Genomic DNA, 12,937 nt, shown 5'->3' on the forward strand with positions numbered 1-12,937 from the left:
TGATACGTTTTATTTTGTTAATGGCATGTTTTGCGCATTGGATTTTTAACCCACACTTGCTGCATGGATGTATAATAATGACTACTCTTTTGTTTAACATTAGATAAGCATGAGATCACCGTGGCACAGCTGCATGTATAGTCACTCTTGAAGCAATTACACACGTAATTGGCTGGCAATCTTGGCATTTTCAAAATAAACACAAGCCTTTTAAAGAAAGGGGACATATTTATGTATGAATAGTCAAATAAACTTGTTGGGTGTCATCAATGGAGCCGTCTGGCACTGAACAGTTGTCTGATGACCCTGATCCTGGAGGCAAATCCCAAGATCAAGAGACCAAAAGACAACATGAATCAGAGCAAAAATTATCCAAAATAACGCATAATGCTTTGGAGAACATTAATGTCATTGGTCAAGGCTTGAAGCACCTGTTCCAGCATCAGCGCAGGAGGTCGTCTGTTTCTCCACATGATGTCCAGCAAGCTCAGGCTGAGCTGGAGCCTGACCTGGATTTGGAAAGCCAAAGCGTCTGTGCTGAAATTGATGGTGTCTCCACCCACCCCACAGCTCTGAACCGGGTGCTTCAGCAGATCAGAGTGCCACCCAAAATGAAGAGAGGGACCAGCCTGCACAGCAGGTGGGGCAAGGGAGATGCCCCGAAAGGAAGCCCGCAGATCAACAGAAGGTCTGCTCAGGATATTCAATCGGGTCGGCCCAGATCATCATCCACTACAGATGCTCCCACAAACTTGTCTGTGATGGAGATTGCTTCTTCTATCTATGTAGGTGGAGAAGAGGCCACAGCAGCAGCAGTAAGTTACTCAGATTTACCTTTGATCTTTATCATCTCCTTGTATGTTTTCTTAAGCCCTTTGAAATCTTGTTTTGAAAAGCAGGTTTCTTTCAGCAAATTCAAATGGTGCTGTGTTCAAAAGCTTCTTCAGTGGTGAAGCAAAGAGCTTAAAAGATGCAAGCATTAGTCATTTTCTCACATGGCAGGTGGCTGATTTTATATGTATTTGATCAGTGAAATGAGAGCTACTTTTCAAACATATTAGGTTGTTTGGATGGCACACCTCAGTCAAACAAGGAGTGATGGGCCGAGCAGCAACCAGAGCTGTCCTTCTTAGCAACTGTTAGCTAGTTCCTGCAACAAAACCTTCCATTTACCTAGATGGCTCTTTTAATTCCTCTCTCATTTTCTTTTGTATTTTATAAAAGCAAAGAATTCCAGTGTGAGTGGATGGTGCTGTTGGTCTTTTAGGCTGCGAGAGGCTCTGGGAACAGGGGCTGTGGCCTGCGCTACTGTCCAACCCCTCAGTGCTGGGTTGCCTGTCCGTGGTTTAGATCAGCCTGGCTGCTCTGCTGTCTCCTTCAGTTTGCCCTGCCTGTGTGGGGAAAGCGTTCACTGAAATGACAGTCTCTGTTCTGTGGCACGCTCTTGCAGAGCTGTGCCTATCAGCTTATTGATGATATCAAGAAGCAAGCAGCGTTTGTCTTACCATTTCTCCCCTTTCCCAGATCAATTTAGTTGAAGCTTTCTTGAAGTTTGATGGGGTTTTTTTTGTTTGCTTTTTGGAAGACTAGCTTTCTGATTAGCTAATTTTAGCTTGTTCAGGACACTGGTTCAGAGAGTCCTCTGAAAAACAGCCCTTAATAACAAAGGGGTCTATGGAGTCTGGATATACTTTGTTTCCTCTTGCAAGGAACATTGAAGGAGTCTGCCTGGCGCTGTATCTGAAGCTTTTGCTTCTTGCTGACTGTTACAACAGCAGAGATAGTAATAAAGTAGTTGTGAAAAGCATGCACTCTCCTGGGCTGGTTAATTTTGCAGTTAGTCAAGCCATTGAGAGTTGTGAGAAAGAGACCTCATAATAGCTTCAGGTTTATTTGTATATTGCCTCTCTCTTCATTGTGAGTGAACTCATGATCTTTGTTTCAGGATAATTTTAGGGAAAATTGTTCGTTTTTTGAGTTTGTACCCAAATCCAGCAACAGAAGTTTATAAAGTAAGGTCTGGTTTGTTGATTTAAAACTGTAGTCCCTTTACTTCATGTATGAGCCCGGAGATTGAACAGGCCTAAGCATATTAGGTAAATAATGTGGGAATATGGGGAGAGGCCTTTTCTCCCAACTGTGCAGCTTGTCTGATGAAATGTGTGCCTGGATTGGAGGTTTCCAAAGTGGAATGTGGGTAGAACAGTCCACTGGAGTGTAGGAAGGAAATACTTTTTGGTTTGTTTTATCTTTATTTTCCTTTATAGTTTGTGTTTCTGTGTATGTTTTAAAATAAGCATATTGTATTAGTTGAGTGGTAGATATACATAGTTTATAAATAAGCATACATGTATTGGGAGTCCATGCTCAAACATTTTGTACTGATTGAGTGTGCAAAATTTGGAAACCACTGGGATCACTTGGCAGGAGTGACAGGAAAAATGAAGACTGTCAATCTGATAGCATTCTGCTGCAGCATCTTGCAGATGTGAAAACAAGTTTAGGAGTCACTTTTTGGCATATAAGGGCGTGTGATTAGGTGAAGCAGCCACTTTCACCCTGCAGCTGCCGTTCCTCTGGAGCAGCACGCGGTACGGAAGAGTGGCTGGGGACGGGGTCCTGGCCTCGGCAGGCAGTCATCCCACTGGGAAACCATCCTTGGTGCTGCTGGCTGTGCCCTCGGTGGCCTGAGGGAGAGGGGCTGCACGGGCTTTCTCCCTTCCATGTTGGAGAGAGGAGAGAAGGGGACCGGAGTCTGAAACAAGAAAACAAAATGAGGGAGGAAAGGCCACCTTTGGGGACTAAACCATCAGAGACCTCTGTGACCAGTTGACCCTTGGTAGAGCTTAGTGAATTTCTTGCTGCTTTTTAATATTTGCACCATCTTGTGACAGACAATTTGTGACAGACAATAACAATGTATACTGTAGGTCTAAAGTGACATGGCCAAGGAAATACTGCTATGAAGAATGAGACATAAAATGAGAGGGAGATGTGTCAATCCCTTGCACTGAAATCACATTGCACGTGCCTGTTTTCTGTTACTACCTTTTGTCTTTTAGCAGGTAGTCTGTAGGAGAGGGAAAAAAGATGGGCAGGAAAGTTGGACTCTCTTTTCCTAGAAAATTTTGGCAGGTCTGGGTGGTGTACCTCATTTTCTCTCCTGAGAGCAGGTAACAGCACTATCTCACAGTGTGACACAAGGACTGGAAGAGTTACTCAGTAGTTTAGTGCCACCTTCCATAAATGGGGATCTCTATCCCCTCATGCCTCCAAGAGCCAGAAAGGTCAAGACTGCTGCAATATTGCTATGCAATCTGCATAATGTTGGGAGCTGTAAAAATCACATGAACTATGCTTGACTTAATTTGCACAGGAAACACAAAGTAAAAATTGGAAAAAAATATGTTGGTTTTTTTTCACAGAGAACAACAGAATGTTGTCTGATATGCCATGAAAAGCACTGTGTGTGTTTCCGTATTAATATACAATCTTGCTGTTATTTCAGTCTGAGATGTACTGTCTTGGCTATGGCATGTGTCTGTACATACTAGGTTTGAAGTATGTTGATGCCACTCAAAGTTACAAATTAATGGGAGACAGCTTGCAGGTTAAATGCAGATGATTGTACAGCTTTAAATAATATATAACAGCCTTTACTGAATTTTCAGTATAGAGATATAATGCATTTGTAAATCAGCTCCATGTAAATTTTAAGTCACTGATATGATTATTAGTAGAACTTCTTCATTTGTGAAATCAGTAAAGCATAAAGCAGTCATTTGGTAAATCACCCTTATAACAGATGTCAGTGCTGTTTTCATTAGAGAAGACAGCTTTGCATTCAGGCTGCCACACTGCTGGAATTTATGAATACAAATTAAGGAGTTGTTAAGTTGCAAAAACTAACTTTTCATTCAACAATTTGTATTGGAAAATTATTTACGACACACTTCAAATGAGAATCAGTAAAGAGCCAGGAAAAATCTGAAATCATCAGAGCAAACTTAAAGTTTGATGTAAATTTGAACTTTAAACACTGTCTTTAAGTTACGAGGTATCTGAAGTTGTTTCACACAGTGTTACTTTAACCCTAAATTCTCCTATTTTATTTAAACTCACTGAGACTAGATTACATAATGAAGCTGAAAAAATAGAAATCATTTGTTTAAAGTGTCTGGTAGATAATGCTCAGTCATCAGGGTTGAGAGTACTCCAGACCCCCAGGTTCTACCAAGCCTGAATGGATTGTCTCTGCATCTAACTTTCACTTAACTTTTTTGTTGTTTTGTGCTCACTTTCTCAACACTTTGCCTATTTGTCTCCTTCAGGTTTTTGTGATGTTATCTTTTAAATAAATTTTTGACCTTTTCCTTTTAATAAAGCCACACCAATTTCACTTCCTTGGTTTGGGTGTTTGCTGCCGACAGTGATGCTACACTGACTCACCTTCCCTCAGCAGGGAGTATTTCCTTCAAAATTATTTAAGAATTTCATAAATCCATCTATAATTAGAAAAATGTCACTGAGCTACAGCATTGATCCATCTGTTGTGAACATATGGGCTATACAAACTACAAGGAACAGAGAAACAACTCATAGCATGGAAACGTTGTGATTTAATTATGACAAGAACTACGTAACATAGGATTTGTAATCAAGTAATTAACTCTGTTTTCTGATTCCTGTCTTCCATCGTTGTTTGCTTTGCTGGTACCTCCCTCTGTCATGACACAGCTTGTTCCTGTTCGTGTTGGATGTGTGCCAGTGGTTCTGGGGCTCCTCTGCCCTGTCAGGTAACAGGTGTTCAAATGTACAGGGCTGTGCCCATGCCTTGATGTCACCTGTGTTGCTGTACTGGCACTGCTCTTGTGGCAGGAATTCCTGCTCTGCTTTCCTTTCTTTCATTATTTTTCTCCCAGTATTCAAACCTATGACAGTTAGGAAGAGTAATGAACATTTTGTTTGCTTCACATGCTCTGTACCTGCTCACTAGGGCATTGAAGTGGGAGGTGATGGGCTCAGTCAGGCACTACACACCCTTGTGTGCCATGCACCCTTACTGCTTTTAAGATTTGACTGTGACTGCAGAAGGTTATGCTATGAGTAGATGAAGGAAGTCAGCAGACTTGGATTGCTGAGAAATTAACCTTCAGTTATATTTTATCAGAGGCTTATTTTATCAGAGCATTATTCTATACGCTTTTGTGGGCTGCTGTGAAATTGTCAGTGCTTCTTACTGGAACGGCAGGAGTGTTACCTGTTGCAGAATTGTTTTGTCAGGCATGAATGAGCAGGAGCCCACATGCTTCAGTCTTGCTTGCTATTGAAGCATAAAGACCTGATAAACACATCCAGGCTATTTCCATATCTTCTATGTTTTGGGGAGTCAAGCCCTGAGCTTCATCCTTCTCTGCAAGGCTGCACAGTGACTGGATTTTATGTTTGATGCTGCCTACATGAATGCTGTGTTGAGCTTGGCTAAAGCTTGCGATTTATTTGCTTTTTTGGGTTGGTCCTGCTCGATGCTGTTATGTTTGCTTTTTAATAGTAGGTGCTGTGTCTGAAGACAGACACTCTTCCTTTGGAAAAGGAAAAAAAACCCTTATCAGCCTGGCCATGTCCACAAGGTAAATTGCAAAAGCGCAAAAGGAAATTTTGTAATTGAATTCCATGGTATACTAAGAAACTCAGGCCCCCCTCGTGGGGCAGCTGTGGAAGAGCAGGGCTCAGAGCAGGGAAGCTCTAGGAGCTGGGTTTTCCAGTCTGCTCCTCAGAGTCCCCTTCTGCCTGTGTCACATGCAGAGTACTGTGTGCAAGGTATGGTATTAATATTAGTTTGTCTTGCCTCTGTTCTGTCTTGGACTGTTTAAACTTCTGAAAGCTCCTATCCCATCACCATTTTTGTACCCCTTTTTTTCCTGGTGTCTTTGTTCCAGCTATATAAACCAGATGGAAGTCATCTTTCTTCATGTGCTGGGTACCATTTTGTCATTTATGTTGCATTTTTAAAAATAGCTGTAGCCAATGTGTGTCTTTCACTCCTGGTCTGCAGTTTCTGGCATGTAAGATGTCTTCTTAGGCTTCACGCTTCCTTTTTCAGAAGCTTCCTCTTTCCCCAGCCTGCTTATTTCACATGGCAGGGTCAGTTTCCAGCTGTATCCTGATTAGATACACCTGCACTTTCCTTCTCATGTCTATAACCCCATTACACACACATACAACCTCCCCCACTAAACGCTGTGCCAGAAAGCTTAAAAGGGTGATGTCCTCAAAATGTTGTATTGTTAGCTGAAGTGGGGGGTTGGGTTGGTCAGGTGTTGGTATTTTTTTCCCCCGCCAGTGTTTTATGTGTGGGTGCTGCATAGACTCCTGTTTTGGAGACAGGAGTCTTTATTTCTTGTCTGTTCTGCAAAGCCCCTGGGCCAAGGTTGGACCCTGGGTGCTGGGGCCAGGCTGCAGTGTTACTGCATTGGCACTGAGGCTCACAGAGGCAACAGAGCTGCCTGCTCAGGCTGTTCAGAGAACTCAGAGGTTCTCTTACTGTGCAACAAAAGCATAATATTATCTCTGTTGTAAGCACTGGTTTATGTGAAGAACAAGGTTAAGCCTGGAGCAGCTGTCAGAGTTTAACATGGGCTGTGATAGTCCCTTTCAGGTGAAGGTGGAAAACTCTGGTGGTGTTTTAACTTTGCCTGTAAATAGGTTGATGTTGTGTTAACTCATGTTTGTATGGTTCTTCAGAATAATGAGTTTTGGATAAGCCTGATTCTGTGGTGTTGAGGTCCTCCACTCTCAGTGGGAATGAAGGACATTGAGTATTTTGTGGTGTAAGGGAGAATAAATTCTTAATAATCCTCTGCATGCAAAATGTTTTTAGTTCACAGTATTGTTCCATTCTCTGTTTTCTCAATTTGTTGTTGAAATAGAAGGGCAAATGTTATCCCAAAACAACAGATCACATTTTTTACTACCTCATTTACATATATTTGCATGTGTAATAATCCTGCCACATGTTGTTAGGCTTTGTATAGAAGCTGAGAAATGAGATTGTCATAGCATTGAAAGTGTAATAATTAAAATCTTACTGAGATACTTCACTTGGGCTTTTATTTCAAGCAGTCTAAATATTTTTGCATAGATCTTTTCTTGTAGAGGCAACCCACTGAGCTGAGAAAATCAGGATTGTGGTTGTCTGAAAATTATTGAGCCTGCATGGATCTCATTTGGGTCTCGTTTACTTACAGAGCTTTTTGTGAGGTAATTAATTATGTGTCAAGACCAGAACAATATTGATGTTTGAGAGATATGAAATTATTGGTACTTTGGTGAGCAGTTGTGTCACATGAACTTTTACCCATGCCTGTGACCCACAGGCAGGACCCGGCACCTGGCCTTGTGGAACCTCACTGTGATTTTTACCATGGAGGTCCCTGTATGGTTTGCTGTCACTTGGGCATGACACCAGGGTTGGTGTTGGAGCATGGCTGTAGTGAGGTCAGGTTATTCAGTCTGGGTTCTGGACAGGGAATTGGTTTGGAATATTTGGTGGAAGCCCTTGGCTGACACCTTCTGGCATCACTGAGAAGACAGACCAGCTTGGATTAATTTAGTATGAACCTGTCTGGTGGATTTGCAGCTTTTTGCCTCTGTAGGCCCAAACGTTTTCATGTTGCCATTTGCTTGTCTTAGGGCTGCAGGAATGATGAGAGAAAGGATTTACTTCCTGTGGTGGGATTCTCATAGAGCAGATTTTCAAGACTCCACTCACTTCAGTCCTGCTCTATCCTGGCAGAACTTCACATGTCCTCATCCACTTGTTAGTTTTGACAATAAGTTTTCATAAATATTTCAAATATCTTTGGATTTTGGTTATCAACTTAAATCTATATTCTGTTAATGTCCACATTTTAAAAAATTACTACATATACTTTTGGCATAAGTTTACAGTCTTCAGCTTGCAGCTGTATCGATATTTTGCAGATAATGTCGATCCCATGGGTATCACAAACCTACCAGCAATAAGCTTGCTTTTCTTAATTACTTACAGTGACTCCTTCCAAGTGTTCACACTGGTCTGCACACTGCATGATAACATAAACCAGACAGCATCTTCCACAGTAGAATACCATCCAAGATCATCCCCAAATCTCTCTTAGGACTGGGGTCAATAAAATAATGATTTTGAGCCATTGGGAAAGGGACTGCACCATCTTTATCCTCATGGTCTTTAACTGCAGGCACCAAAGTGACAAATGCTTTGTTTGCCTGTTCACTGTACCAACACCGTCTATGATAGTTACTGTGCTAGTATCAAATTTCATGGCAACTCAAAAACATTTTAAGTAATTTCTAATTGTAGATTTGACTGTGATATATATCTTTATTTTTGCAAAGTTGTCATGAGTGCTTTCTGAAACAGTTATGTAGAAATTCTAAGTGTAATTTAGTTGAAAATTAATGCTAAAATAATAAAACCTGGGCTTTTGCTTTGCAGTGGCCCATATAGGAAATGGGTGGCAGAGAGGAGAGATGTTGAGTGGTACCATGACACTCTGCCAGGGTGCTAGGATCAAACAGGGTTGTGGCACCACTGGGTGTGTTTATCTGCCTTGTGCAGTTTGCAGGTGGAAGTCCTGAATAAAATAGCTAATCTAATCTCCCAGTTCCAAATGGTGTGCAGGAAGGAAGGATATTTTACAGGGGCATGTTCAAATATTTTACAACTATGGGAATGCTGTGACTTTCCTGATGAGAAGTGGAAATCTGCCGTACTTGAGCATCAAACCGGTGCTGGCCAGGAACAGAAATATTGTCCCTGAAAAAACGGAAGTAATTTTTACTGTAAGCAATGCTATGCCCAAGTCCCACTTTCAGCGAGTACTGAATGTAGGCAGGACAGGTGAGTCGTACCCAAAGTAAGACTGCCTAAACTAAAGCAGACAATGGAGGCCTGGGTTAGTGGTGTTCGGGACTGAGAGGGGCAAAGTTGTGCTGATGGAGCCTGCAGCCCGTCAGCAGCCAAGGTGCTGCAGTGGGGGTCGTAGGCTTCTTTTTCCTCTCAATCAACTTCATTTGTGAACTTGTTGAGAACTTTCTTAGGAGGACATGGCATCTTTTAAATATGTGAGTTTCTGGTGATCCTTAAATGTGAAGGGCTTTGATATACCCCAAATCGGGAAGTGTTTATGGTAAGGTTAGATGAGGCTTGGAGCAACCTGGTCTCGTGGAAGGTGTCCCTGCCCACAGCAGCGGGGTGGAATGAGATGGTGTGTGAAACGGCAGCCCAGTGAGGGGCAGGAGTTGGTGCTGGGCTGTGCTGGCGGAGGGGCAGGTGTGGCGGTAGTGCGGTGCTGTGCTCTGCCGTGCCCCGGAGCTCTCGGGCCGCACAGCGGCGCTCCGGCCCGCAGGGGGCGCCGCGGGGCCGCGCCGTGGGAGCGGGGGAAGCGCGAACTCGGGGGGAGAGAGCGCCGGCGCTGCAGTCAGAGACGGGGGCTCACTGTCATGAATCCAGAGCACTGAGGCCTCTTTAAGTGTTTTATTTTGAAATACGTATGAAATAAGTTGAAAAGGTTGATCCTGAGAACGTGTAGGTTTCAAATTTTAATCTTCCAAACCTTCTGCAATAAGAAAATGTCTTTCCTGTTGGTTATCTCAAAAGGTCCCTCTGTAAGAGGTTATCAGGAAGATGCCTTCCTATTCATTTACGTGTGTCAAGCATTGATGTAACATTCATACGTACATATTTCTTTTAGCTTTATATGGTGCTAAAAGATAATTTTTTAAAAACCGCTAAAAACTGTATTTGATATACAAGTAAAAATCTGTAGATCTCCACGAGAGGGATATTAAAGCAAATAATTCTCTTCTTTACTAAGCATTTTTTCAAAGAAAATTGTTTACAAGATATTTTGTACCAAAGATTAATTCTAATTGTGTTTTGTGCTCTTATGAAAGGGTACCAGGCAGAGGCACTAGTTCATTATGTCAAGTTCATTTTAAATTTGAAAATAAAATTTGGTGCCTTTTACTTGCTTTTTCTCCATCATGTTCCTGAATAAAAACAGAAAAATTCCCCAATTAAGCTATTGCACAGGGATTAATTGCTGTAGGAGGATAATATTAGGAAAAAAATAGTGACAATAGCAACAGGGGACTAAGGCATGAGTTCAGAGCAGGAGCCATTAATTAACTGTGAAGATCATAAGCATCAGTTTGGAAATGCTGAATGTGAGGCCTTGGCTCCAGAGACAAAGGAGAATGTTGCTACCATCAATTCTGCTAATCTGGCAGTCCCATCTCGGTCTGATGTGGATTATATCCCAGCCAAGCTGGCTCCATTCCTTATCTGTATCTCTGTGACCCAGACTCTGAGCCACAGGAGCCTGTTGGGGAAGGGAGAGCTGAGTGTCTGTAGAGGAAATGAGGCACCCTGTGTCCCAGGTGCAGGACAGTGGGTAGTCCTCAGGACCTTGGGCACCAAGCCCAGTGGGTGAGAGGCTGATTACCCAGAGCCATTGGTATCTGCTGTCAGGTTGCATGGAAGCAGGGAGGTTTGGGTACAGCAGATAAGGTGGCCAGCTGGCTGTCCAGGCTCCAGCATTTTACTCCAGTGCTGTGGTGGCTCCCACGCTGCATCACTGACTGACTGCACATGTGTGCACACTCACACTCTCACGCTCTCTCGCACTCCCACGCCATCTCACTCACACTCTCATTCTCATCTCACACACTTGCCCTGTTGGTCTCTGCAGCAATAGGCACGTGAGCTTTCCCTGGCACACGGCTGTTCAAGGTGCTGGTATGGATTTTCTGCAGTAGGAATTGAACGGTGTGCATGAGGCTTCTGAATATAGCCAAACTGCAGAACAAGAAGTACTGACCCAGTTCAGGGAGGAGGAGGATGCAGCTGTGAGATGCAGAATCTCCTGAGCATCTGGTGTCCCCTCTGCCAGTACAAGGAGGTGCTTCTAGTGCCCCAGTCCCTTTAGTTTTCTGTGCTGTCAGCTCTCCGTGGTCATCACAAAACAGGCCTGGTAACTGGGTAATGTACTTTCTGTACATTTCAAAAAAAAGGAGAGCATTTTGAAAAAGACTCCCAAGTTCTGTCAGGGAATACTTTCCCTGTACAGAACGTGTCTGCATTCAGTACCCCTGAGTTACCCCTGACTGGGCAGAATGCTACTGAATCCTGCTCTCATTTCACAGCTGCAGTTTTGGTGCTGAAGAATGTATCTGTTGATGTTACTTTTGGATGACAGTTATAAAATAAACACCTCTATTTAATCTTCTTAAAACTTTCCCTTCAAGTCTATTTAAAGAACCACACTGACTGTTCTCATAACCTTCCATGGCCCAACTGCAAATCTATCTCTAGTGTCCAGATCACCTGATGACCTTAAAAGTAGGCTAGAAACATTTTCCTTAACAAGGCAAATATTCTGGCCTAAGACACCTTTGTTTTTCTGCAAGACTATGCAATCATGCACGGCAGTAATCTGTACTTACCTAGTACCTGCCACTGGAAGGGATTTTGTATGTAGTCAATGCACAGCTGACTCCTAACAGCCAGGTACACACCATAACCATACATACCGTGCTATCTGGAGCCCTGGATTTGTCATAGCTGGAGCATGCAACGGGATCCCTTTTAACCACTGTGCCAGTACTTGGTACCCACTGAAGTTAAGGTCTGAGGAGAGTGCTAGTGAGCAGCACAGTCCTGGATAATCCAGCACTGATACTGAATCAAGACTCATCAGGGACATGCTGTGGCATGGGAGCTGTTCATTATCCAGTAGTTTTGCTGATAGTTACTGAGAAACTATTTTTCTGTGTAGGTAAGGCCATGTACTGGAGTGATCAAGCCGTGGCAATTTCAGTGTAGTGCAAAAAGGAAGCCTTTCCTATTGCATACAGGAGGCAATTACAAAATGAGTTGGAAATAAAATCCTAAGAATTCCAAAACTAAAATGCTGGGACAGGACTACTTGAGAAATTACTTGTTTCCAGAGATTTTGAGCTCCTAATTGTGTTTGTGGTTTTTGGTTTACCTCCTTCGTGTATGAACGTCCTGGCAGCTGCTCGAGCCCGTGCGTTGAGAGGCGGCCCCCTGTGCACAGCTGAGCTGGCACTGTGTGCGTCCTGGCTGCTGGACTCCTGCAGCCCTCGGAGCATTGCTGCAAAGCGAGCTTAGAGCCCTGCAGTGCCCTGTTCTGCAAGACTGTACCGTGTCTCTCACTCACCGGTGCTGTGAGCAGAGGAAGAACACTTTCAGGATCCAAAAGTGACTCTTGTCACGGCATTTGAAGAACTGCAAGTGTACCTGTTTTGTCACACATCTTTATTGCATATTTATGGCAGGGAGGAAGAAATACTTTCTTGAATTATTTTCTAATGATTGCAACGGAGTCTTCTGTGCTGATTCCCGGGGCAGAGTTGACACTCTCGTGCCACAGTGTGCAAAGGCAGCGGGAGCTGCGCGGGGCCCGCGTCCAGTGGGGCCCGGCGGGAGCGCTGGGACGGGTTCGCGGTTCAGGGGGGCCCCGGGGCGGGCGCAGCGCTCGCCCGAGCCCCGCGGGGCCGGGCCGTGCTGGCGGCGGGCGGTGCCGGGGCGGTGCCGGGGCGGTGCCGGGGCGGTGCCGGGGCGGTGCCGGGGCGGTGCCGGGTGTGTCTGTACCCGCCCTCCGCAGCGGCAGGCGGGAGCGCCGCGCCCCGCACTGCCCTGCCCTCTTCTTTCCTGTGCGGCCCGGCCCGGCCCGGCCCGGCCCGGCGCCGGGCTTCTCGGGGCAGCGCTGGGCCAGGACACGGTGCCGGCCCCGGCGCCCGAGGATGCGCAGCCCCCGCTGAGCGCCGCCGGCTGCCGCCCCTCGCCCGCCGCGCCCCGCGCTGCCCGGCCCCGCGCTGCCCGGCCCCGCGGCGGACCATGGTGCAGCGC

The 12,937-nt window shown here is 44.6% G+C and overlaps 1 protein-coding gene across 6 annotated transcripts in view; it reads left to right on the forward strand.

Moving 5' to 3' along the window:
- The window catches only part of TMCC1 (transmembrane and coiled-coil domain family 1), a 71,154-nt gene that overhangs the window by 17,040 nt on the left and 41,177 nt on the right, over positions 1–12,937 (forward strand). For 2 of the 6 annotated variants that reach the window (XM_053988951.1, XM_053988952.1), the window contains one exon: positions 571–815. The exons of 3 other annotated variants lie outside the window; for them this stretch is intronic. In XM_053988951.1, coding sequence (XP_053844926.1) covers positions 612–815 — 204 coding nt within the window. In that variant the 5' untranslated portion in view covers positions 571–611. Of the gene's footprint in view, positions 1–107; positions 816–12,937 lie in introns of those variants that run through there. One more of the 6 variants, XM_053988950.1, reaches the window with a different exon arrangement.

The sequence above is a fragment of the Vidua macroura genome, chromosome 13 (assembly GCF_024509145.1).
Source record: "Vidua macroura isolate BioBank_ID:100142 chromosome 13, ASM2450914v1, whole genome shotgun sequence".
Taxonomy (NCBI): Eukaryota; Metazoa; Chordata; class Aves; order Passeriformes; family Viduidae; genus Vidua; species Vidua macroura.